This window comes from Hippopotamus amphibius, chromosome 7 (assembly GCF_030028045.1).
Source record: "Hippopotamus amphibius kiboko isolate mHipAmp2 chromosome 7, mHipAmp2.hap2, whole genome shotgun sequence".
NCBI lineage: Eukaryota > Metazoa > Chordata > Mammalia > Artiodactyla > Hippopotamidae > Hippopotamus > Hippopotamus amphibius.
In genome coordinates this window covers 113,534,090-113,560,724 of record NC_080192.1, presented here as the reverse complement: position 1 = coordinate 113,560,724, position 26,635 = coordinate 113,534,090, and the positions used below count along the sequence as shown (strand labels likewise).

At 36.7% G+C, this 26,635-nt stretch overlaps 1 protein-coding gene across 1 annotated transcript in view; it reads left to right on the top strand.

The window, feature by feature from the left end:
- The first annotated feature begins 2,752 nt into the window (after positions 1-2,752).
- The window catches only part of PLEKHH2 (pleckstrin homology, MyTH4 and FERM domain containing H2), a 104,493-nt gene continuing 80,610 nt past the window's right edge, over positions 2,753-26,635 (top strand). The window contains exons 1-2 of the mRNA XM_057743217.1: positions 2,753-2,844; positions 9,113-9,242. Coding sequence (XP_057599200.1) covers positions 9,120-9,242 — 123 coding nt within the window. The 5' untranslated portion in view covers positions 2,753-2,844; positions 9,113-9,119. The remainder of the gene's footprint in view (positions 2,845-9,112; positions 9,243-26,635) is intronic.

The window sequence follows — 26,635 nt, the reverse complement described above, 5'->3', positions numbered from 1 at the left end:
ACAAGATTACAAGTACTTAATAAAATATATCCTTTGCCATCTTTATTCATTCATTTAACAAATATTTATTGCTACATACATGCTAGATGCTGGGTATAAATTTAAGAGGGAAACCAGACAGTTCCTACTCTCATGGCACTTACAGTCTAGCAGGGGGAAACAGAAAATCAAATAATCACAAATAAACATAATGTTATGACTAAGGTAAATACTATAAGACAAAGGTATATAGTGCGGTGAACATTCATGAGGGCTGGTCAGAGATATTTTCCAACTGCTGCTACTTAATATGAAAACATAAAATTCAGCATGTACTTTTTAAAGAATAGCTCTATTGAGATATAATTCACATAACATACAATTCACTCATTTAAACTCTACCCATTAATGGTCTCTAGTATATTCACAGAGTTGCATAGTCATCACCACAAATTTTAGAATGTTTTCATTACCCCCAAAGAAACACATCTCTCCTTGGCCATCACTCCCATCCTCCCCATACCCTCATAACCACTAATCTACTTTTTGTCTCTATAAATTTGCCTGCTTTGCACATTTCATGTAAATGGGATTACACAAAACGTGGTCTTCTGTGACTGGCTTCTTTCACTTGGCATACTGTTTTCAAGGTTTATTCATCTTGTAGCATTTAAAGGTACTTCTCAGTGACAGGGCAAGAATAAAGATGCAGATGTAGAGAATGGACTTGAGGACACGAGGGGGGAGGGGTGGAGAATACAGCTGATTCACTTTGTTGTACTGCAAAAACTGGCACAGCAGTGTAAAGCAATTATATTCCAATAAAGAGCTTAAAAAAATAAAATAAAATAAAATAAAATTCGATGACTATAGTTAACACTGCTGTACGATATGTAGACAAGATGCTGAGAGTAAATCCTAAGAATTCTCATCACAAAAAGAAATTGTTTTTCTTTTCTTTTTATTGTATCTATGAGATGATAGATGATAGCTGAATCTATTGTGGCAATCATTTCACAATAAATGAAAAATTAGATCATCAAAAGAAAAATAAAGATACTTCTTTTCTTCTTATTGCTAAATAATATTCCATTGTTCCATGTATTTTTCTTAGCACGACCAGAAACAGGATACCGTTCCACTGTGTTCTCCACAGCCAAACAAATTCAGTTTGTCATGTTTCTAGAAAAAGGTGACAGTGAGTAAATGTTGGCTGAGCCTTACAAGGGTGGCAGCCGTGTTTAGAAAGCTTCTTTTCATGAGTGACTTTATTCACTCAGCTCTCTTAGTCTATTTAGTATTCTGACTCACAGACGGAAGTGATTCTGTTTTGGCATTCTTTCTGTCTTTCTCCTGAGCTTAGCTCTTTGGTCTCTACTGATTTGCTGTGTTAAATTTTGCAAGTTACTTAAACTTTGTTTATTTAACTCCTGCATGCTCTGTAAAATAAGCCCAGTCCAGCCTGTTTGTTTGCCAAAGCTGTTTGGAGACCATTTTTCATATGATATGCATCATCAGCTCCCACAGAAGGCAAAAGGAATTTGATGTGTGGGGGTAGTCTGGGATCCAGTCCAAAATTAGTGCTCATCTGGAAGAAATATGGAAGCCTGATACTCACTTGCTGGCTTTTTAGTCTTATTCGTTTATTGCCTTCCCTCTATGGAGCTTTGTAAATCTTTTATCTGTTTTGTGCTTTTTCTATATAAGGTGAGATACGCTGAAGGAAAAAAAAAGTTTGTAGTGGAAAAAGCCTCCTTGCACTTTCCATTGGCTAGCTGTGAACCAATGGGAGTAATCTGTCTGCCTTAGCTTTGTGACCTCGGGAAGGATTACCCATAACATACCCAGAAAAAAATTCTCATTTTTTTTAACCCTGAGATTGGCCTCTCCAGACCCCATCTTGGGATGTAAAATCCAATTACATTAAAATTATCACTCACTCATGTGATGCTGTGTGCTAGGTGCCGAGGAGGATGCAAAAAGAAAGAAAACACATCCACGGTTTCAAAGAGCTCGCGGTCTAATGGGGAGAGAAGGAATGGTACACAAGGCAGAATGCACGAAGTGCCAAGAGGCATAAAAACCTAAATGCTCAGGGAGCAGAAACAAAAGAACAGAGTACTGCTAGGTGGGGCGACAAGCATGGTTACATGCAGAAGATTATTTGAGCTGTGTCTGAGAGGGTAGCTAGAAAGGTGGACATAGGAAATAGTAGATAAATGTTCCAAATGAACTTCTCTGGGGTGGGGAAGTGCACAGCAACAGTCTCAGGTGTGTGAAGGGCAGCTATGAAAAATAAACCTGACAAAAGTAGGTTGGAGGCCTTGAATACCAGGCTAAGGGATCTGTTTTTGATAACTTGAGCAAAAGGAAGCCAATGAAGGTCTTTGTCAAGGTGTACATCAAAACTGCACTTAAGGACAGTTAACTTGGCGAGAAGGTGAAGGATAGATTTGTAAGAGGACACACTTCAGGCTCGGAGACCAAACAGGAGAGTGCTGAGTCGAGACAAAGGGAATAGAAAGGAGACAGCTACAATAGGCTGTGAGCCCTAAGTGTGGCAAAGGCCAGGGATAGAAACTCGTGGACAGAACTTTCTCCTGGGATAGAGACTGGGAGGAGTCCGTCATGGCCACACCCCCAGGTGACGCCAGGCGGCCGTCTGAGACCTCTGATTGGCTACCACGGCCGCCAGTCCGGGGAGGAGGCGGTATCCTGCCCCGCCCCCCCGCTCCCTGCCCCCCTCCCCGCCCCCAGCCGCCCGCTACGAGCTTGGTGTGAGGCGGGCGCAGGCTGGGAGCCCCAGGAACCCCGCACCAGACGCGGTAGGGACAACGGGCGCTGCCGCCGAGGGCCGGCGCAGAGGTAGGCAGATGAGAGAGGCCGGGAGCCGAGGGGCGACGCCAGCGACTCCGGTGCCGGGGGATTCCCCCCGACTCTGGCCCCAAGAGCGCGCGGTCCAGGGTGGGCGCGTCGCGCCGAGGATGGGGCCGGCGGGCGGATCCGGAGGGCCAGGACCCGGGGATGGAGCGGGCTGACACCAGCCTTAGCTCCGCGCCTCCCGCAGCAGCCTCCGCGCTCCACGTCGCCCCCCATGCTGCCCCCAGGACTGGGGTCTCGTCTTGGAGCGGTGGCCGGCGGCTCCTCGCCCCCTGGTCTCCCGTGACATTTTGTTTGAAAACGCGGGGCCCGGGTTTGTGGCGCGGCGGGGGTGGTCAGTGGGGCTGCCATGCGTCCCCGCGCCGAGTGGCCCACACAGTTAGGGATGCTGCGATTCGGCCTCCGCTTGTTGGGAGCCCCACTGCGATCTCGGAGGCGAAACTTCTCAAAACTTTAAAGAACCATTTTCTACACCTTGAGGTGCAGGAATGTCACAGTGCCCTTAGGTGACCTACCATGAAACTGCGCTGTTGCTGAAGTTATTCGACCACTTTTTAACAGACGGAAGGTCTGAGCGATAGATTTTGATGTGCGAAAGAAAGGCAGTGGAAAGAGAAGTTGAGACATTTACGCTGGAAAAGCCCTAATGCTGTGCTACCTGCAGGCCACTGCTTTCTTTGTGAAAATGCCAGTCGCAAGCCTCGACCCCACAGCTCTGTGTGTCCCCGAGGAGGTCTAGAGTGAGGAGCACGGGTTCTGAGCAGTGCTACCGAAGGGCAGGCTTTGCCCAAGTGGTGCCGGGTGGCGGTCCGGAGGTTCCTTAAACAAGGCAAGCCTCAGTATGGTCAAGAAGGACATCTTTTCTGCTTTAGAAACACACATACTCTCTCTCTCTCCCCTCCGTCCCCGCCCCCCCCCCCCTTACCTGGCCAAGTTAAGGTGTTTCTTAAGAGGAGAGAATTAAAAAATATGAGTGGCTACCCTCAACTTCATCAGGGTAAGCCTAAGTAGATGAACTCTTCCTTTTCTTTTTCTTTCTCTTTAGGGATTTGGAAGAGAAACAGGAAGTCAAAGACTCAGAGAAAAAGAGTATTCACTCCACAACTGTAAACAGTTTATTTTGTGTCAGTAAATGTTTCCAAAAGTCATTGGGGGTATTTGGAAAACCAAAACTTTTTCCTCTCCACTGCAGTGAAGATAGATTACTTTCAAATTCGAAATCAAAAAATGATATTTATTTAGCAAGTGGTTATAGCTCCCAAAACTATATCGTTAGGCTCTATAAAATCAGTAGTCATGGAAAAGGATGGTGGATTATTGTTAAGAATTAGAATCTTTACTCAAGATGGTGCAGTTACTTTATAATAACTGAAATTACAGAATGAATTGAGGAAATCAGGTGTCTAGACCTCAGGATAGACCATTAGCTGACCAATCTGTAGGTATGAATTTTTAAAATTATGACCCTATTAATAGGGAATGCAGACTTTAAATGCCAATAATATTCTTAAGGTTTTGCTACTTCACTGTAAAAATATGTAATTAGCGTAACTAAAGAAATGAATAGGTGTGTTTAACAGAGTTTATTTGATGTATCGTTTTCATAGCACAGTACTCTTGGTAAAATATATGTCTGATACTTGTCATATTTGAGATTAACAATTAACTTTGAGTTAATGGTGGAATTCTTGTCGGGAATAACCACAAACAATAGATTATTAATATACATCCACTTAAACTGTTACTTTTTCTTTACTCATTTGTAAATATATGCTCTTTGTAATTGAGGTATAATTCACAAACCATAAAAGTTACCCTTTTAAAGTGTACAGTGCAGTGGTTTTTGATATATTCACAAGGTTGTGCAGCCAACATCACTGTCTAATTCTGGAATATTTTCATCACTCCAGAAAGAAACCCCAAACCCATTAGTAGCTGATCATCATTGCCCTCTCTTCACAGTCTTTGGCAGCACTAAGCTACTTTGTCTCTTGGGATTTGCCTATTTTATATAAATGGTATCACACAGTATGTTGCCTTTTCTATCTGGCTTCTTTCACTAGGTACTTAGGGTAATGTTTGCAGGATTCATCCATTGTTGTAGCATGTATTAGTGCTTTATTCCTATTTTTGTGGCTGAATAAGGTTCTATTGTGTGGATGTTCCACATTTTGTTTATCCATTCATCTGATGATGGACACTTGGTTTGTTTCCACTTTTTGGCTGTTTGAATAATATTGCTATTAACATTTGTGTACAAGTTTTGGTGTGGACTTATGTGTTCAGTTCTCTTGGGTACATACTTACCATTGGAGTTGCTGGGTCATATGGTAACTTTGTGTTAAAACTTTTGATAAATTGTTAAACTACTTTCCAAAGCAGCTGTACTATTTACATTCTCAACAGTGTATGATTTCTCTGCATTTTCACCAACACTTGTTATTACATGTCTTTTTTATTATAACCATCCTATTTGATATATAGTGGGATATCATTGTAATTTTGATTTGCATTTTCCCTTGTAGCTAATAACATTGAGCATCTTTTCATGTGTTTATTGACCATTTGTATATCTTCTTTAAAGAAATATCTCTTTAGATCCTTTGCCTACTTTTTAAATGGATTTTTTATTGTTGAGTTTTAAGAGTCCTTTATATATTCTGGATACAGGTCCCTTATCAGATAATATGATTGGTTAATATTTCTTCCCATTCTGTGGACTATCTTTTCACTTTCTTGATCTTGTCCTTTGAAACAAAAAAGTATTTAAAGTTAAATTTATCTATTTTTCCTTTGATTACTTTTGCTTTAGATGTCATATCTAAGAAACTATTGTCTATTCAAGGTCACAAAGTCTTATGCCTATTTTTTCTACTATGTGTTTAGAGCTTAAGCTCTTACAGCTAGATCTTTTATCTATTTGGGGTTAACTTTTGTATATGGTATGAGGTGGGAGTCCAAATTAATTATTTTGCATGTGGGTATCTAGTTTTCTAGCACCATTTATTAAAAAAACTATTCATTCCACCTTGTCAAAAATAAGTTCACTCTAAATGTGAGGTTTTATTTCTGTACTTTTTTTAATGGATTGAATAGCTCCCTCCCCAACAAAAAAGATATATTGCAGTCCTAACCCCTAGTATCTTAGAATGTGGTCTTATTTGGAAGTAAGTTTGTTACAGACATATTTTTAATTGGAATGCAGTTGATGTACAATATTATGTTAATTTCAGGTGTACTACATAATGATTTCATGTTTGCATACATTATGAAATGAACACCATAAGTCTAAGAACCATCGGTCCCCATACAAAATTAGTACATGGCCATATTCCTTATGCTGTATATTACATCCCTGTGACTTATTTATTATAGAACTAATGTAAGAGGTTTGTACCACTTGATCTCCTTCACCTGTTTTGCATCCATCCTTATTTCTTATTTCCTTATTTCTGTGCTCATAATCCTATTCCATTGATCTATATATATGTCTGTCTTTATACCAGTACTACACAGTCTTGATTACTGTAGCTTTGTAGTAATTTTTGAAATTGAGTGAGTCCTACAACTTTTTAAGATTGTTTTGGCTATTCTGGGTTCCCTGAATTTCCATATGAATTGTAGGATCAGGTTATCAGTTTCTGCAAAAAATGCAGTTGGAATTTCGATAGGGATTGTAATGTGTATATCTATTTGCAAGTATTGCCATCCTCACAATATTGTCTTTCAATCCATGAATATGTGATGTCTTCCATTTATTTAGGTCTTCTTTAATTTCTTTCAGTAATGTTTTGTAGTTTTCGGAGTACAAATCTTGTACTTCTTTTGTTAAATTTCTCCTAAGTATTTAATTCTTTCTGATGCTATTGTAAGTAGGAATATATTCTTGATTTCATTTCTGGAGTTTTTCTTGCAAATATAAAGAAAAACAATTGATTTTCCTATATTGATCTGGTTTCCTGAAACCTCGCTAAACTCAAATAGTTCTAATAGTTTTTAAATGGATTCCTTAGAATTTTCTATGTATAAGACCATGACATCTTAAAATAGAGATAGTTTTAGTTTTTCCTTTCCAAGCTGTGTGCTTTCTGTTTTATTTCCTTGCCCTGGCCAGACCTTCCAGTACGATGTTGAATAGAAGTGGCAGGAGCAGACATCCTTATGTCATTTCTGGTCTTAGGCGGATTGGTTATTTACCATTGTGTGATATTAGCTGTGGGCTTTCATGGACACTCTATCAGGTTGAGGAAGTTCACTTCTATTGCTAGTTTGTTGAATTTTTTATCATAAAAGGGTGTTGGATTTTGTCAGGTTTTTTTCCAGCATCTGTTGAAACGGTATTTGTCTTTTATTCTATTCATATGGTTCATTACATTGATTTTCATTTATTGAAAAATATGTTTATTTTTAAAACTGTAGAAATTTTACAGTAGAACATAAACAGTTTATTTTAAATGTAGAGAAAAAATTAACCAACATGAAATAGACTCTTCTTGTTGCTTAAGATAGAGGTGTGTCCCTATATTTTTGGGCAATGATATGAATGGTTCAAGACTTTAAGGATGTCTGTTACGGGACTGCTTTTTATTTTTAATATTTTGTCTGTATTTTCTTCCTTATCCACTCTAAAGCTAATGAGGAGAGAAACGAAGTAGCAGTAGAATTGGGAAAAAATTTGTGACTGACAGACTGCTTTATTTACTTCTAAATCTCTAATAGTAAATGCTAATGTGGGTAATGAAAAGGGTCATTAACAAGACTAACTAACATCCTTAGGAAAAACTCATGAAACAATGGGGTGGGGCTTCGGTAAAAACAAAGAAATGAAGAGAACAATTTCTAGCTCTACAGTAAGTTTCCCTTAAATTATGGCTAGAATTTAGGAGCATCTGGAGGCTTGGAGATGGTTGGGGAGCTCTTAATAAAGTTGTAGCCTTTGTAGAACAACTTTGCTCATATTTATTTCTAAATTATTGAGTGATAATGTAAGCATTAATGTGAAAGCTAGGAAAATAATCTTTTGCAGGTTTAAAAAACTTGTATAGGTTTAAGAAGGGGTTATATTATACCAAATATTGGGAAAGTAAACTTGGTTACTTTGTGAGGGAGACACATTTTTGTAAAACAAAAGAAAAGAATAATGCACTTCAACTGCAGTTCTTTTCTGGGGTTCTGAGAGTTTTGCTGTCACATATATCCTATGAGTAGGGCTTGGCCTCTCCGGAAGAGCCATTCCTAATGCAAATTTTATCAGTTAATAGCAAGGACAATTCAGAAGTACATTATCAAGCCATTTATGAAAATGGCCTGATGAAACATTAACAAACATTTAAAACTACTTGTATGAATCCCAGAGCTAGAAATAGTTGTGCTTCCAAAGTCAAGCAATAGTTTTTTGCACTTGAGAATTTCAAAACCAGTTCCCCTGCTTCTTGGCTTCCCCCTTACCGTGCTTCTCCGTGGGATTAATCTCCTCCAAAAGGAAGGTGAGCATCATGGAAAACAGTGAGCCAGATTTACTTAATGTCAGTGATTCCAGATTTCATATTTATATGTTTTCTTTTCTTACACCAAATAAAAATTATCTGAACTTGTCCAGGGTCGTAATACTTTGCCCAGTTAAATATGCCAAAAGACTTAGTTTGGAAGGACAGCCTGGACCTGGACAAATTTAGGGTGGTGGTAAGTAATAATTCTAACACAAATCTAAGCCATAATTGAAGCACTGATATGAAGTTTCTTTAGGTTATTCTATGATGCTACCAATTGAATCAAAACTGTAATAATTCTGTAAGTTTAAGAACGTGGTAAAATTATGAGCTGACAGATGTAAAAAATCTTACATTTTTTATTTGAGCAGAGCTAAAAAAATGACAGTACTCTGTGTGGTGCTATTATATTGTCCAAAGTACTGGTAAGAACAGCAATATTTAATTTATTCCTTGCAAACTACCCATAAGAATAATGGTTTGTCATTGCCACATTCCCCCTTTTTTCTAGATTGCATAAGCTGAGACATGGGCAGGTTAAGTTACACAGAAAGTTTAAGGAAACCAGTTGGGCTTCCCACCCTGGCCTCTTATCTCCCCTAAGTTCTTTCCATAAACTGTCACCAGTTCTAGAATTTATCTTAGAATTCAAAACTTGCATCTAGATATTGTTAGATGGTGACTGGAGTGTGTACGTTGGATGATTTAATGAATTATCCTTAATGCTAATTGATATTATGCCATTTGGATGCTTTCTTTCCTAGACTAAATATGGCAGAGCTTTCTGAGACAGAAGGACCAGTAGATTGGAAAGAACGATGTGTAGCCCTGGAGTCCCAGCTCATGAAATTTAGAGTTCAAGCGAGCAAGATACGAGAGCTCTTAGCAGAGAAGGTAAGTTTTTCTCCCTCACCTTTGTTAGTAAACATCAGCTATTTGGGGCCCAATTTGTTTATATTAAATAATCTCAGTACTTTAGGGGGTAAACATTTAAAAAATGATGAGTATAATTTGACTTTTTGCCAGGGATCTGAGGCTATTTTTGGCATATATATATATGCATTGGACATTAAGACAAAAAATCACTTCTTTGCAAATACTAGTGGACTGTGTAAGAGTTGTGTGTATTTGATGAATGTGGAGTTCATTTATCCAGAGAGAATAGCTATAATTTATTTGATTTTACTAGGGTAGTGTGAGAGCACTTTAATCTATTAAATGTTTAGGAAAATCATCTTTAAAGTGATTATTGCTCGTTCCCTGTTGATAGTAAAATGTGTTTGTACTGTATTTGGAAGTATACACCTATTTAGAAATTTGTGTTAACAAACTATGTATCACTAAAGTGTAGAATTGAATTAATATAATTCTGTGCTTCTCTTAATAGTTCTAATCATGTAATTAAAATTTCATTTGTCATAGGATTTTTTTAATGTATGTGTATAAAACCGATAGATTAATTCATTTGTTTATTATTCAGTCAACAAATATTCATTTTGTGGCAGACACAGTTCTTAATGCTACAGTTACATCTGTGAATAAGACAATGCATGTTCCTATTTCCAGGGAACTGGGATCCTAGACCTGCGCTGTCCAATGTGGCAGGCACTAGCTACAAGTGGCTAGTGAAAACTGGAAATGAGGCTAGTTCAAATTGAGATGTGTTGGAAATGTAAAATACACACCGGATTTCAAAGATTTAGTATGAGAAAAAGAATGTGAAATACCTAAGCAATAATTTTATATTGGTTACATGTTGAAATGATAATATTTTGGGTATTAGATTAAATAGAAAATAGTAAAATTAATTTTACCTTTTTTTAACTTTTTAAATATGGATAATAGAAATTTTTAAATTATATATTCAATTCCCATTATATTTCTGTTGAACAGTGCTGTCTGGATGGATGGATAAATGGTGTTAATGGTCGTTCAGAACTGATCAGAAGAGCTTATAGGTAGTTTCTTAAACTCTAGTCTGCATAATCCTTTTAGGGTGGAGACAGGTACACATATCACATCTCCAAAAATTGTGTTAAATCTTCCTTTCATTGCTAGCTAAGAATCTCTTAGCACAGAAGAATTGTAATAAAATCCAGTAAAACATCATTCAGTTTAAACTTTCATATGTACCATCTTAAATTTTTGTGCATTAACAGCTGTTAGATTGAAAGATTAAAGTAATCCTATTCACTCTGGGCCAGGGGGTGACCCAGTAATAGGCTTTGTGTAATGAGTCCCCAATATAAATTTGCTTTATTTATCACTATTACAATAAAAATTATAACTTGAAAAAAAAATCCCAGTTTGAATATCTGCAAGTTGGGGAAGCTTATCCTAACTCAAAGTTATTGACTCATGCTTTGTCTTCTGCTCCTCTCTCTATAAAAATCATTTCCCAGGTTGTACTGTGATTTATTTGGTATTTTCCACAATCCCAATCCCCCATGCAATGATTTTGTCGATATCACCAATTATAACCTTGCTGCTAAACCTCTCTGGACACTTTCCAGGTGTCCCAGGTGCCTTAACCTCTCAACAGTTGGCCCACTGTTGACCACAGCCTGCTCAAAATTTTCTTGGTTCCATTGACTACCAAACTCTCCGAGTTTCATTATGGACTTTATAAGAAGTTATGCTTATTTGGGTTCCAATTAATTGACTCTTAAATTCTTAATTTAATGCCAACATTTGTTTTGTTCTTCAGAAGGCTTGTTGTAACAAATTTCTTTATGAGGGCCCATTTTGTAAATTTTAAAATTGACATTTTCTCTGTAAGTGAAATTGTAAATAGTTTTTTGATCGTTAATTTATGTTATTAAATTTCTTTTTTCTTTGTCAGTGAATGAATATTGAGAGGAATATTATTTCAGAATTGCTGTTTTAATTGTGGTTTCTTCTTCATCTTCATCTTCGTCTGCTGTAATTTGTATCTATCTTAAATCCTTTGACAGATCTCAGAGATGGAATGATTCAGATGTGTTTCATACAGTGGAAAGAGGATAAATATGCCAAGTTACTCATGGTTTCCCAGTAAATATATTCAACACCAAAATGGGAATAACACTTTTCATGACATTTTCCGTTATTTTCCACTATGAAATATTTTTCTCTAGATTAAAAATTATTTTTGGTACCCACCCATGTTTTAATAAAAATACCAAATATTGATTTATTATGTACTAAGAACTTTACAGGTATGATTTATTTTGTTCTTGTAACAACCTATGAAGTAATGTTTTATTGTTCCCATTTTAAAGATTAGGAAGATTATGCTTACCATGTGCCAGGCAATCTTCTAAGTGCTTTATATAGATATATATATTAACTTTTTAATCCTTATAACAACCCTATGAGGTAGGTATTAACATTATTCATATTTACACAGGAGGAAACTAAGGCACAGAAAAGTTATTTATTTACCTTGCCTGAGTTCATGCTGAAATGTAAGTGATAGAGCCAAGATTTGAAAATAGGCATTTTGGTTTTAGAGCCTGAATGCTTAGCCACCACCCTATATGGCATCTCTAATATAGTTTTATTACCACATTCCTTGCTTTCTCTGATATTCTTACCTACTCATCTATTCTGTCTTCTCTATTCAACCACAAGATATAAATCCATCTCTGCTTGGTAGCACATATCTGTGTAAGTTAGGATGTGTTTATGGATGTGATAATAACAGTTTACATAATATTACATTTTTTCAAAGCAAACCCTATTGTGTTGCTTCTGCATATCAACCCAACTTGAGTCAACTGTTGCGTTCCAGAGGCTAGTCTGGTCCCATCTGTAACCTTTGGTTTTGTGTTAGAACCAGTCTGCCCCAAGACTTCTTCCTAACAGTTCTCCATACTTCTCTCCAAATGGATGTAGGCCTAAGGCTGAAGATTCTTAAGAGAATACTAATTTGATTCCTCAGCTCTTTGCCAGAAATTCTGTCCAACTTTTCCTTTATGCTACAGTTCTGGTTCTTAGTTCTGTTTTCTTGGCACTGATTTTAGGCAGCTAACACTAGGTGCCAACTGTAGTTCCTAAGCCTTGACTACAACATTAGCTGGTTTAAACTCTGGAGTAGCTGTATGAGCTAACTATTATTACTCACAATCTAAAGATGTTGACACTAAGACTGAGAGCATTTGAGTAGCAGAGTTGGCATGAAACCTTAGATTTTTCACACTTTTTTTGTGATGCATCTAGAAGAGTGCCTGGCACAGAGAAGTAACTCATTTTTATTTTCTTGTATCTTTCTGACTGGACACACTGGTTAAGTGTACAAGGAGATGACTTAAACTAATGTAATGATAGATCGATGGGAGACATCTTTCTGAATTTTTTAGGAAAAATGTCTAAGAGGATCTCAGAGTGTTTTTATAATTAAAGATGGATTTCAATTATATATACATTGTATATTTTTGGAGATGAGCTAGGAGAATACATGGGATTTTTTTAAACTATTTTTTTCACCTATTTGTTTTTTCCATTACAATTTCCAAGTAACTTCGAAGCTTGTGAAGAAAAAGGCCTTATTGAAGTCTTGGGCAAATCCTGCTGTAAGTGGGAGAGGTCTTTAGAGGAATTTAAGGAATGGTGTAGGAAATATCTCTAGTATGCCAAACATAAACTCTTCAGGGAAGCTGAGATTTAAGTAGTTTTCCTACTTTACAGTATTACTAGTTCATTTTCTGAGTCAGGGAGGGAAAGGAAAAGTTTCTTTTTCAGTTGAAGTGAATGTTATTTCCTATGGGTTAGATGTTCAGTGAAAAGGAAAAGGTGAAAAATATGAAGAATTTTCCCTTTGGGCATCAGCATGGACCACGTAACCTAATGCTGCCTTTACCTGATACAGCATTTCTGTCTGGCAGTTCCTGCCACTTGACCTTCGCCTTGTGAATACAATTCCCCTGACGTGGTGTAATGAGACTCCTACACCACATCCTCATTTGTTTAGGAATAAGGAGTCCCTGAACAGCATTGTATTTGCTTTCATGTAACAGTCTAGTCAACACCACAATTGCCCTATTTAAATGACACATGCCCTGTTACCCTTTTGCCCCACCTAATATTTCACAGTGCTCAATGAAAATTATACATATACTAATAACGAGATGTTTTTCAGGCTAATTTAAATGTCATTTTTGGGCTTTTGACTGAGGATATTATTTTTAATAACAAAATTTTTAAATAGTGATAGAATCTTTCATGGGTTCTATGGGGAAAAATCAGGAGGAGAGATCCTTGATGAGGAATTTCTGTCCATATCAATGAGTTTGAAGGTTCTAAAGTATTCTGCCTATAGTAACCAATTCATTAAATATGTTTATTTGTATACAGTGCGTGGAACAACGGGATCACTGAGTGTTATGTGTGGTGGTGTTATGATCCAAGATCAGTGGCACCTATCCCTCTGCCACTTGCTGCTCTGTTCACACTGGCTACAGAGGGCATTTTCACAGTGGTATATCAAAGCACTAGGCTTAGAATTTGCTTCTTCATTTTATTATTGTATTAGTGGCCTGTTCATAAAATATTTATTTTTGTCCAAAGCCTGATGTGGGACAACAGATCATTTCAGGTTTCTTTTACTGACTTAGTATGGATTGGCTGTGGAATTGATACTAGCTTTATATTACAGTCTACATCGTGAAAGTAAAAACTTCCATGAGTATTTCCTGCATTGCTTTTTTTCATTTTTATTATTCTGCAAAGTTATTGACCAGTTTGAATGACTGTAAAAACAATCACTCAAAAATCAAAATATTGCTTTTCATCCTATGCTGATGTTTAAACTGATTTTTAAGTGTTCTAAACTTTATTGGATGTACTTAATGTATATTTACATTTATGCAATGTGAAATGTTTGGTATTTATGATGTATAACATGGATTGTGAAAATGTAGTGATTTTCTTTTATCAAAGCTTATCTTTGTTTTTAAATAATTATTTGGAAAGAGTTGAAATCTTCATCCATTCATTCATTTTTTTTCTTTCTTTTATTTGTTCAACACACATTTATTGAGTTTCTGTTATGGGGTATTCATGACCCCTGCTTCAACCATTGTTATGTAAGTAAATAATAAACCCAAAATCTGGGGAGAGAGTACTTAAGTAGAATTTGATTAGAATCTCAAATTCTAAATTTAGCCTCTCTTGGTCATACCTCTGTCCCTGTGTTTCCTTCTGCAATATATTTCTTGAGAACATGCAACTTAAAAATTGTTCCTATTATGAATGTTAATGATTTTAAGTTACCATTAAAAGATTCCTAGGTCAAAAGAATAGCATACAAGGGACAAAAATAAAGACAAATGCTTTCCAGCCAAAGATTTTGTGGTTTCACGTATTTGGGACTGATCTTCGTATAGTTTTGTATAACTATACACTGTATGTGGAATTTATAAATACCAAAGCAGCTGTGGTTCAACTAAAAGAGCACAAGGGAATCTGAACTTGAAGACATATCCCATCGTGGCTGGGAGCATTAGCTTACACAAGGCATACTCATCTGAAACATCAATTTCCTAATCTTTATAATGGGAATAATTATTTCTGTCTTATGACATGGCTGTGAAATAATGTATTTGAAAATTCCTGGTTCCTGAACACTAATTCGAATTTTTTGAAGGTTCTTTTCCCTGAATTATTTTTCTTTCCTCTGAGATTATTTTCCACTTTTATGTTTGTTTGTTTTTTCAGGTTGCAGGCTTTTCTCAAATGTCTGATGATCTTTGGTGATCCATTTATATTTAAGAATGGGATATCTGAAAGCTGACCAACAATTGTATATAAATAGTGCTGGTCAACTGTCAATGTTTGCTTTAGAATGAGTGGGTGGGAGACTGCTTATTACACCATGAGCCCATAAATGCCACAGTTGTTGGACCAGAGCCCTCCAAGTAATTTACTCATCTTTATAAGAGAAGAATATTTCAGTTTTTTAACAGGAAGTAAATGCTTAACTGCTGCACATTCAGCACATGGGAATAAGCGAGAAGGTTTCAGGGAGTTAGACAATTCTAAGGGCCACGTGTTTTCTATTAATACCCACTATTCCCAGCCCCACACTCACATCTCCCTGTAGGTCTTTACTGGGTTGTGCAGGGCATTCAGCTCCCAGGGGAGAAGTTCAGGACCCTCCAAACCTTATTCTAGGCTGTGGTTTCTGTCACTCTGCTTCACCAAATACAAGAGAATTAAGTGAAATGTGCATATTTAAAGGTGAACTTGTCCTCCCACTCCCAGCCTTCTTCTCCTATGTGGTTCCTAAAATGCTGGCAGCCAAACATTTGTCCTATAGGAGGAGATTGAAAGTCTCTGGGGAATCTTATCAGCCCAGGTGGAAAGAGGTAATAATGCTGACATCAGTGGTTCTCCAACAGAAAGCCTAGCCAGGTTGCCTAATTTAAAGTTCATGATCAACAAGCTGCATGTATGTGTAAAAGCATCTAGTCAGCTTTTTAGTTCCTTACTTTTAAACATCAGTGGGCATCTCATGAATGACCAGACATCTGAAGAAGGCCTCTAACATGAAAGATAGAGAACAACCAATCAGAAGAAAACAATATTGTCTATGCAGGGAAAAGAAAACAAAACAAACTAAATTCTATCTTTAATATTCTCAGAGAGAAAAGATATTGCATCCATGAAACAAGGAATATTCAGGAAATAAAAAGAACCCTCAAAAAATTAAAATCATGGTAGAAGAAATAGTCAATTTAATAAAAAGATTGGAATATAAACTTAAGGTAAGTTCCTGGGAAGCAGAGAAGAATGTTGAAGAGATGGAAAACAGAAGAGAAAAGAGAAATTTAGAGGACCAGTCTGCTATGTCCAAGCTCCAGATAATAGGAAATCCAGAGGGGAGAAAATCAGTGAAATGATGCATGGAGGTTTCCCAGGATTGAAAGATGCAAGATTCCAGATTGAGAGGGTCTACCAAATGCCTTGCACAATAGATAAAATTAGTTTCACCCTGCAGCACATCATCATGAAAGTTCAAAATGTATAGACCAAAGAAAAGATTCTGCAAGCTTTCCGAGAGAAAACACATGTCACACACAAAGCATCAGGAATTAGAATGCCTTGGACTTCTCAAAAGCAACAGTAGAAATTAGGAGATGATGAAAAAAATGCCTTCAAAATTCTGAAGGAAAATTATATCAAACTCAGAATTCTGTACTGAGGCCAATTATGAATTTTATTTGAAGGTAGAATAAAGAGATTTTTAAGACATGCAAGGTCCAGTAACTTTTCTGAATAATCTCCAGAAGGATGTGCTCCATTAAAAGGAAGAAGGAAACCAAAAAAAGAGGAAGGCATAGGATATGGTAAATAGGAGATTCAATGTGGAAGAAAGTTGAAGGGCCTCCCCAAGAAGACAGCTGTGTCCAGGCAGAAAGAGGAGCTGTTCCATATTGACACAGGTCAGAGGCTTTATGAGCAGCTTCAGGAAGATGAAGCTGGTGGAAAAGTAGGTGTGAATGAGCATCTTGAGGGATGATTTAGACAATGGTATGAATTTGAAGTTGAACTATTAAGTTCATAGAAAGCTAAGTAAATAAAAGAGTAAGACACTTAACTCTAGGGAAAAAAGTTATGTTGCAAAGGAAAAAGTAACCATAGTTTACTACATGGTTCCTCTTTGACTATCATACATAGTCCTTTTCTTTAATGGCTGAATAATACTCCATTGTATGTCTATATCTATATCTATATCCATATGTATCACAGTTTGTTTATACATTCATCTGTTCATGGATACTTAGATTGTTTCTGTATCTTGGCTATTGTAAATAATGCTATGATGAACATGGGGATGCCTGTATCTTTTTAAGTTAGTGGTTTTGTTTTCTTCAGTTAAATACCCAGAAGTAGAATTGCTGGATTATATGATAGTTCTGTTTTTAATTTTTTAAAGAACACTGGACTGTTTTCCATAGTGGTCACACAAATTTACATCCTCACCGACAATGCATGATGATACCCTTTTCTTCACATCCTCACCAATGCTTGTCATTTCTAGTCTTCTTGATAATAGCCACTGTATTCTTCTTTCTCAAGATTATTTTAGCTATTTTGGGTCTTTTATGGTTCCATACAAATTTTAGGATTGTTTGTCCTATTTCTATGAAAAATGCCATTGAAATCTTGGTAGGGATTGCGTTGAATCTAGATTGCTTTGGGTAGTCTGGACATTTTAAGAATATTAATTCTTCCAGTCCATAAGCACAGACTGTGTTTCTATTTCTTTGTGTCTTCTTCAGTTTCTTTCATTAATGTCTTGTAGTTTTCAACATACAAGTCTTTCACCTCCTTGGTTAAATTTATTGTTAGGTATTTTATTATTTTTGATGCAATTATAAATGGGATTTTTTTTTTAGTTTCTCTTTCTGATAATTTATTATCAGTATATGGAAACACGACAGATTTTTGTTTATTGATTTTGTATCCTGCATCTCTACTGAATTTGTTTATTCTAACAGTTTTTCGATGACATTTTTAGGATTTTTTTTATGTACAATATCATGTCATCTGCAAATAGTGACAGTTTTACTTCTTTCTTTTCAATCTGGATTTCATTTACTTCCTTTTCTTGCGTAATTGCTCTGGCTAAGACTTCCAAGATTATGTTGCATAAAAGTAGTGAGAGTCTTGCTCCTGATCTTAGAGGAAAAGCTTTCAACTTTTCACCATTGAGTATGAAATTAGCTATTGGCTTGTCATGGCCTTTATTATGTTGAGGTATGTTCCCTCTATACCTGCTTTGTTGTGGGTTTTTTTTATTATTATTATAAATGGATGTTGAGTTTTGTCAGTGCTTTTTCTGAATCTTTTGACACGATCATATGATTTTTATTCTTCATTTTATTAATGTGGTGTATCACATGGACTGATTTGTGGATGTTGAATCATCCTTGCATCCCTGGCATAAATCCCATTTGATCATGGTGTATGATCCTTTTAATGTATTGTTGAATTTGGTTTGTTAATATTTTGTTGAGGATGTTTGCATCTGTGTTCATCAGGGACATTGACCTATACTTTTCTTTTCTTTTCTTGTGACATCCTTGTTTGGTTTTGGTATCAGGGTAGTGCTGGCCTCATAAAATGAGTGTGGAAGAGTTTTTTAAGAGTTTAAGAAGGATTGGTATTAATTCTTTGAATGCTTGGTAGAATTCACCAGTGAAGCCATCTGGTCCTGGACTTTTGTTTGTTGGGAGAGTTTTGATTACTGATTCAATCTCCTTACTAGTAATCCATCTGTTCCGATTTTCTGTTTCATCATAATTCAATTTTTGTAGGCTGTATGTTTCTAGGAATTTATCCGTTTCTAGAAATTTATCCATTTCTAGGCTGCGCAATTTGTTGGCATGTAATTATTCATAGTAGTCTCATGACTTTGTATTTCTGTGGTTATCAGTGGTCATATCTCCTCTTTCATTTCTGATTTTATTTATTTGAGTCCTCTTTCTTGTTTTCTTGGTGAGTCTAGCTATAGATTTGTCAGTTTTGTTTATCTTTCAAAGAATCAGCTCTTAGGTTTATTGATCTTTTGTACTGTCTTTTTAGTCTCTAATTTATTTCTGCTCTAATCCTTGATATATCCTTCCTTCTGTTGACTTTGGGCTTTGTTCTTCTTTTTCTAGTTCCTTGAGGTGTAAAGTTAGGTTGTTTATTTGAAACTTTTCTTGTTTCTTGAGGTAGGCATTTATTATTGTGTACATCCCTTGTAGAATTGTTTTTGTGGCGTCTCATAGATTTTGGTATATTACATTTCCATTTTCATTTGCTCAAGGTATTTTTTTCTTTCTTTTTTTATTTTTTTCTTTCTTTTTTTATTTTTTTCTTTGACCTATTTGGTTTTCAGTAGAGTGTTGTTTAATCTCCACATATTTGTGAATTTTCCAGTTTTCATGTAATCAATTTCTGTTTTCATATTATTGTGGTCAGAAAAGATGTTTGATATGACTTCAACCCTCTTAAATTTATTGACTGATTTTATGGCCTAACATGTGATCTCTTTAAATATATCTGAAATCATAATAAATGTATTATTTCTATGTATCATGCTGATGAAGTTTTCATTATCTCCCTGCTCCCATGCTCTTTTTCCTCTCTGATGCTTTGGAAGCTATAGACTGAATTTCTGTTCTTTTAAGTGGTTGTCCTTAACTCTTTTTTTAATTTTTTTTAAAGGCCAGCAAAAATACTTTATATTGTAACAATAGAACTTGAAACTGAATGTATCTAGGAAACATTAGGGAGTTGGTGATAATTACAAAAGAAAAAAAAACTCTATATAAGGTGGCATTGTGGTGGGGGTTGGTGAAGAAAAGGATGGAAACCAATAGCAATGGAGAGCTGAGCATCTAAACATGAACTGCTGAAACTGTTCGGACAGCCAGCGCTGATGTTTCTTTAGAGAGCACTCTTTAGAAAATGAGTATTTTTTAAAGCTTAAAAAAATGGCACCTTCAATTTAAGCTTTCAGTCAAGCTCTTGGAATTTTGGTAATTATTCAGCATTGATGGATAGTAGAAGATGCTAAATGTGTAAGTCCATCATAAGCCATAGAGTGGGACAATGTCAGGCAACCAGAAAGACTTCAATTGCCCCATCATTCCTAGACAGAACTAGTGGTTTTTCCAACATAATCATGAAACTACCTATTTTGAAAGCCTGAGGTGGTGTGGGGATGCATTGGGATAGGAGTGTGATGGAATGACATTTTGGGTAGAAATATCAATACAACTGAAGAAAATCTTTAATCTTGGAGAATAAGTTAGCCCTCAACAACTCCTTAGTCTGCCATGGCTTTGCAACAGTAGCAGGCTTTCGTTTGTAACGTATATAAATGTGTTTTCATAAAAAGAAAAAATACAAATATGTTTTAAAGGCTAGACCCCAAATGGCACGGTGTCACTTCCACTGCATTCTGTGGGTTAAGGCAAGTCACAAAGCCATCCCAGAGTCCAGGAGAGACAGTGGGCCTCCCCTCTCAGTGAGAGAAGTGGCATGTGCTTGTATGGAGTGAAGGAATTGATGGAGGCCATCTTTGGTGGCCCTAATCAGTCACTTTAATTCACTCAGACTCTTGCTTTCTCACACTACAGCTGATCTCACAAAAGTCAATAATGACCTCTTAATTAGCATATATTTGCATATATTGTTTAATCACACTGCATTTCATTTACATGTATTTTTCAGTGTCATTTATATATTTTATATATTTTTTAAACTTTTTATTCAAACATACAAAATTAAGCAGAATATTATAATGGACCTCCAGGTACACATCACCCAGCTTTAATGGTTATTCACTCAGGACCAATCCTGTTTCATCTGTACCCTGACCTACTTTTCCACATTTATGACTTTTATTTTTATCATTCAGATTATAACACCACAACTGCTAGCACATTTTTTAAAAATATTTATTTATTTATTTATTTATTTGGCTGCATCAGGTCTTAGTTGCGGCAGGCGGGATCTTCTGTTGCAGCACAGGCTCTTCGTTGTGGCGTACATGTGGGCTTCTCTCTAGTTGTGGTGCATAGGCTCCAGAGCACACAGGCTTAGTTGCCCCGCAACATGTGGGATCCTAGTTCCCTGACCAGGGATTGAACCCTCATCCCCTGCATTTGGAAGGTGGATTCTCAACAACTGGACCACTAAGGAAGTCCCATGCTACCACATATTTTTAATTAATGAAACACCAACAGCTTTTTGACATCACTTTTACATTTTTTCTTGTTTTTTATCCTCATAACTTCCTGTCAGGTAGGTAGAGTAGGTTCTGTTATCCCTATTTTAAACACAAGAATTTTAGAGCCCAAAGCCAAATTGTTGGTAAATAATAGAATAAGAACTAGAACCCAATGTCTTAAATCTATAGTTTGTTCATTTTCAACTAAACCTTGCTAACTGAAACTTATTCATAGAGGTAATACATGCATGTGGTAGAAATCTGCAGCTTTAAATTTTTCTGTATAAATATTCATTGAATACCTATTAACTATTAGATACTATGCTGGACACTTTCCTGTTTAATCTTTACATAAATAGTGTGAGATAAGTGTTACCTCACTTCACAGGTAAGAATGCAGACACAGGAAGGTAAATGTCTTACCCATCATTACACAGCTTATAAGTAATGGAATCTGGATTTTGATTTAGGTCTTCCTGCCTCCAAGTTCAGTGCTCTTTCCACTTTTCCCTATATTAATATTTCAAGGACCACCCCTTTATATTTAAAAAATACTTTGGGGACATGTACTTTTAATTAACTCACTGTGTTCAAAGGCATATACGTATAATTTTCACGTCCAACAAATTCAGTTTGTTTGTAACTTTGTATACCAAGTGCTATGAAATGCTGTGTGTGTGTGTGTGTAATGCTTTTTATAATGGAAAAACCATGTTTTGTAAGATTACTTCCCACTGCTAAGCTGTTAGAATTTTACTAAGTGACTAGTATGTGCAAGATATGGTGTTATGGAGGATATAAAGGGTATTCACACATGAAATCTGTCTTCAAGCAATTTGCAGTATAGCTGTGAAAATAGTACAAGGTAGAAAGTAAATGCGATAGGAACAGAAAAACAAGTTATTTGGCAGTGGTAAAAATAATGGTACTATCCTTCATACAGTAATAGTGCTTTACAGATGTCCTTTCATTCAATAATTAATAGTGTATTGAATACCTATTATGTATAAAGATCTGTATTAGGGTACGTAACAGTGAGACAAACAGACAAGGCTTTTGCCCTCACTGTTATCACTGACAACCAAACATTTCAGAAAGAAAAGTCCAACAAGATATTTGTATAGTCCTTGTCTTAGTCCATTCAGGCTGCTATAACAAAATGTCACAAACTGTGTAGCTTATAAACAATGGAAATTTATTTCTCACAGTTCTGGAGGCTGAAAGTCTAAGACCAGGGCAGCAGCAGCAATTGGGTGAGGGTTCTTTTCTGGGTTGCAGACTTATCATTGTATTCTCACTCAGCAGAAGGAACCAGAGAGCTCTGTGGGATCTAAGGTACTAATCTTATTTGTGAGGGCCCCACTCTCATGACCCAGTCACCTTCCAAATGTCCCACCTTCTAACACCATCACATTGGGTATTAGAATTCCAACATGTGAAATTGGGAGGACACAAACATTTAGACCATAGCCCTGGCCCCCCAAATTCATGTCTCTCTTTCGTGCAAAATACATTTATTGCATCCCAGCAGCACCAGAGTCTGAACTCTTCTAGCATCACCTCAAAAGTCTAAAGAATAAAATTTCATATAAAAACTATATTTTTAAAAAATCAAAGTATAGTTGATTTACAATGTTGTGTTTGTTTCAGGTGTACAGCAAAGTGATTCAGATATATATGTGTGTATGCACACACACACACACACCTGTTTTTTTCCAGAATCTTTTCTACTATAGGTTATTACAAGATATTGAATATAGTTCCCTGTGCTATACAGGAGGTCCTTGTTTGTTTGTTTATCTATTTTATACACGTAGTGGTATCTGTTACTCTCAAACTCCTAATTCTAAATACCATCTTAATCAGATACAGGTGAGACTCAAGGTATGATTCATTCTAAGAAAATTCCCCTCTAGCTGTGATCCTGTGAAATCAAACAAATTATGTGCTTCCAAAATACAATGATGGGACAGGTATAGAACAGACATTTCATTCCAAATGGGGGAAATAAGAGAGAAAGAAGGGGTTACAGGTTCCAAGCAAGTCCAGCACCCCACAAGACAAACAACATTAAATCTTAAGGCTTGAGAACAATTTTCTTTAACTAGATGTTCTGCTGTGTGGGGCAGAGGTCCTACCTTCCAGACCCACCTGAGGTGTGGTGTGGGGGTGGTCTCGCCCTCTGGACACACTGGGACATGCCCGCCTCCCATGGCTTTGTTGGGTATAGCCACACAGCAGCTCTCATGGGCTGTGATTGCACACTGGTGGTTCTACCAGTCTGGGTCCCCAAGGGTGGCCCAATGGCTTCACTGGCACTGCCCTGGTAGTGGCTTCCTTCAGTGGCCTTGCCCTCGAGTGGCCCTCTGCTTGGTATGTGGGCCATGGCTCCAAGTCGCTTCTTCTTTCTAAATCTAGGTGGAGGTGACCATGCCCCCATGGCTCTCCTGGGCAGAATGGAGCCCCCATAGCTTTGGGCAGTACCACTTTGGTTTAGGCAGAGGTCAGTCATCTGGCCTGTTGAAACCCAGGCAATAACTCCACCTATCTACCACCTTTTGAAACTGAGGAGGCAGCCCTAATGATCTCTCTCTCTTTTTTAAAAATTTTTATTGGAGTACAGTTGATTTACAATGCTGTGTTAGTTTCTGCTTGTATAGCAAAGTGAATCAGTTATAGGTATACATATATCCACTCTTTTTTAGATTCTTTTCCCATAGAAGTCATTACAAAGTATTGAGTAGAGTTCCCTATGCTATATAGTAGGTCCTTATTAGTTATCTATTTTATGTATAGTAGTGTGTATATGTCATAATCCCAATCTCCCAGTTTATTCCTCCCCCCCATTCCCTGCTCCGCACCGCCGGTAACCATAAGTTTGTTTTCTACATCTGTGACTCTTTCTGCTTTGTAAATAAGTTCATTTGTACCTTTTTTTAGATTCCACATATAAATGATATCATATATTTGTCATTCTCTGTCTGACTTACTTCACTTAGTCTGATAGTCTCTAGGTCCATCCATGTTGCGGCAAATGGCATTATTTCATTCTTTTTTATGGCTGAGTAATATTCCATTGTATACATGTACCACATATTCTTTACCCATTCCTCTGTTGATAGACATTTAGGTTGTGTCCATTTCTTGCTTATTGTAAACAGTACTGCAATGAACATTGGGGTGCACATATCCTTTCAGGTTATGGTTTTCTTCAGATATGTGCCCAAGAGTGGGATTGCTGGATCATAGGGCAGTTCTATTTTTAGCTTTTTAAGGAACCTCCATACTGTTCTTCATAGTGGTTGTACCAATTTACATTCCCACCAACAACATAGGAGTGTTCTCTTTTCTCCACACCCTCTCCATCATTTATTGTTTGTAGACTTTTTGATGGTGGCCATTCTGATCCATGTGAGGTGATACCTCATTGTAGTTTTGATTTGCATGTCTCTGATAATTAGTGGTGCTAAGCATCTTTTCATGTGTTTGTTGGCTATCTGTATGTCTTCTTTGGAGAAATGTCTATTTAGAACTTCTGCCCATTTTTTGATTGGGTTGTTTGTTTTTTTGGTATAGAGCTGCATGAGCTGTTTGTATATTTTGGAGAGTATTTCCTTGTCAGTTTCTTCGTTTGCAAATATTTTCTCCCATTCTGTGGGTTGTCCTTTCTTTTTGTTTATGGTTTCCTTTGCTGTGCAGAAGCTTTTAAGTTTACTTAGGTCCCACTTGTTTATTTTTGTTTTCATTACTGTAGGAGGTGGATCAAAAAAGATATTGCTGCAGTTAATGTCAAAGAGTGTTCTATGTTTTCCTCTAAGAGTTTCTTAGTGTCTGGCCTTACATTAGGTCTCTGATCTATTTAGAGTTTACTTTTGTGTATGGTGTTAGAGAGTGTTCTAATTTCATTTTTTTACATGTAGCTGTCCGGTTTCCCCAGCATCATTTATTGAAGCAAGACTGTCTTTTCTCCATTCTATATTCTTACTTCCTTTGTCATAGATTAGTTGACCATAGTTGCATTACTTTATTTCTGGGCTTTCTATCCTGTTCCATTGATCTGTGTCTGTTTTTGTGCCAGTACCATACTGTTTTGATTACTATAGCCTTGTAGTATAGCCTGAAGTCAGGGGGTCTGATTCCTCCAGCTCTGTTTTTCTTTCTCAGGATTGCTTTGGCCATTTGGGGTCTTTTGTATTTCTATATAAATTTTAGAATTTTTTGTTCTAGTTTTGTGAAAAATGCTATTGGTAATTTGATAGGAATTGCATTGAATCTGTAGATTGCCTTGGGTAGTATAGTCATTTTGACAATATTGATTTTTCGAATCCAAGAACATGGTATATCCTTCCACATGTTTGTGTCATCTCTGATTTCTTTCATCAGTGTCTTATAGTTTTCACAGTAGAGGTCTTTTGTCTCCTTAGGTAGATTTATTCCTAGGTATTTTATTCTTTTTGATGCAGTTTTCCTTGATTTCTGATCTTTCATTGTTTTTTTTTTTTTTTTTATAAATGCAAGAGATTTTTGTGTATTAATTTTATATCCTGCAACTTTACCAAAGTCATTGGTGAGCTCTTGTAGTTTTCTAGTAGCGTCTTAGGATTTTCTATGTCATCTGCAAACAGTGACAGTTTTACTTCTTCTTTTCCAATTTGGATTCGTTTTATTTCTTTTTCTTCTCTGATTGCCATGGCTAGGACTTCCGAAGCTATGTTAAATAAAATGGTGACAATGGACAATCTTGCCTTGTTCCTGATCTTAGAGGAAATGCTTTCAACTTTTCACCATTGAAAGTGATGTTAGCTGTAGAGCCCTGATGATCTCTGAATTATGCTTATGGTCCTTCTTTCCTTGTCTTGAAGAATAGCCCATGTTCACAGCCATATAGTCCTGTCCTGTAAAATCTGAGTCCATCAGCCTTCCTCATTCCTTCCTCTTCAGTTCCAATGAACTGTTTTCCTGCTGGGGTGGCTGATTCAGTCTGTGGTTCAAACCCATACTATCTCTTAATCAAAAGGTGGCTTGGCTGCACCCTTTTCTCCCTGGAACAAGCTTTCTCATTTCCTTCAGTATGGATAGCCTGAAAATTTTCCACATTTTTAGATTCTGCAGCCTCTTTGGTTAATAATTCCATCTCTAAATCATTCTCTCTTCTCTCATTTTACTATAAGCATTCAAAAAGAACCAGGCCACTCCTTAAACACTTGGCTTAAAAATTTCCTCAGCTGTATATCCAATTTCATCACTCACAAATTCTCCTTTCCACAAAACACTAGGACATGAACACAGTTCAGCAAAGCTCTTTGCCATTTTATAACAAAAATTGCTTTTCCCCCAGTTTCCAATAGCATATTCATCATGTCCGTCTGAGACCTTATCAAAAGAGCCTTTATCATCCATCATTTCTACCAACATTCTGTTCACAATCCTTAGGTATACTCTCTAAGAAGATTGAGGCCTTCTCTGTAGTTTTCCTGTTCTCCTTCTGAGCTCTCACCAGAATTGCTTTTAATGGTTCATTCATGGCAATGTAGGTTTTTTTCTGCTATGCACCTTAGAATTCTCTATTACCCAATTCCAT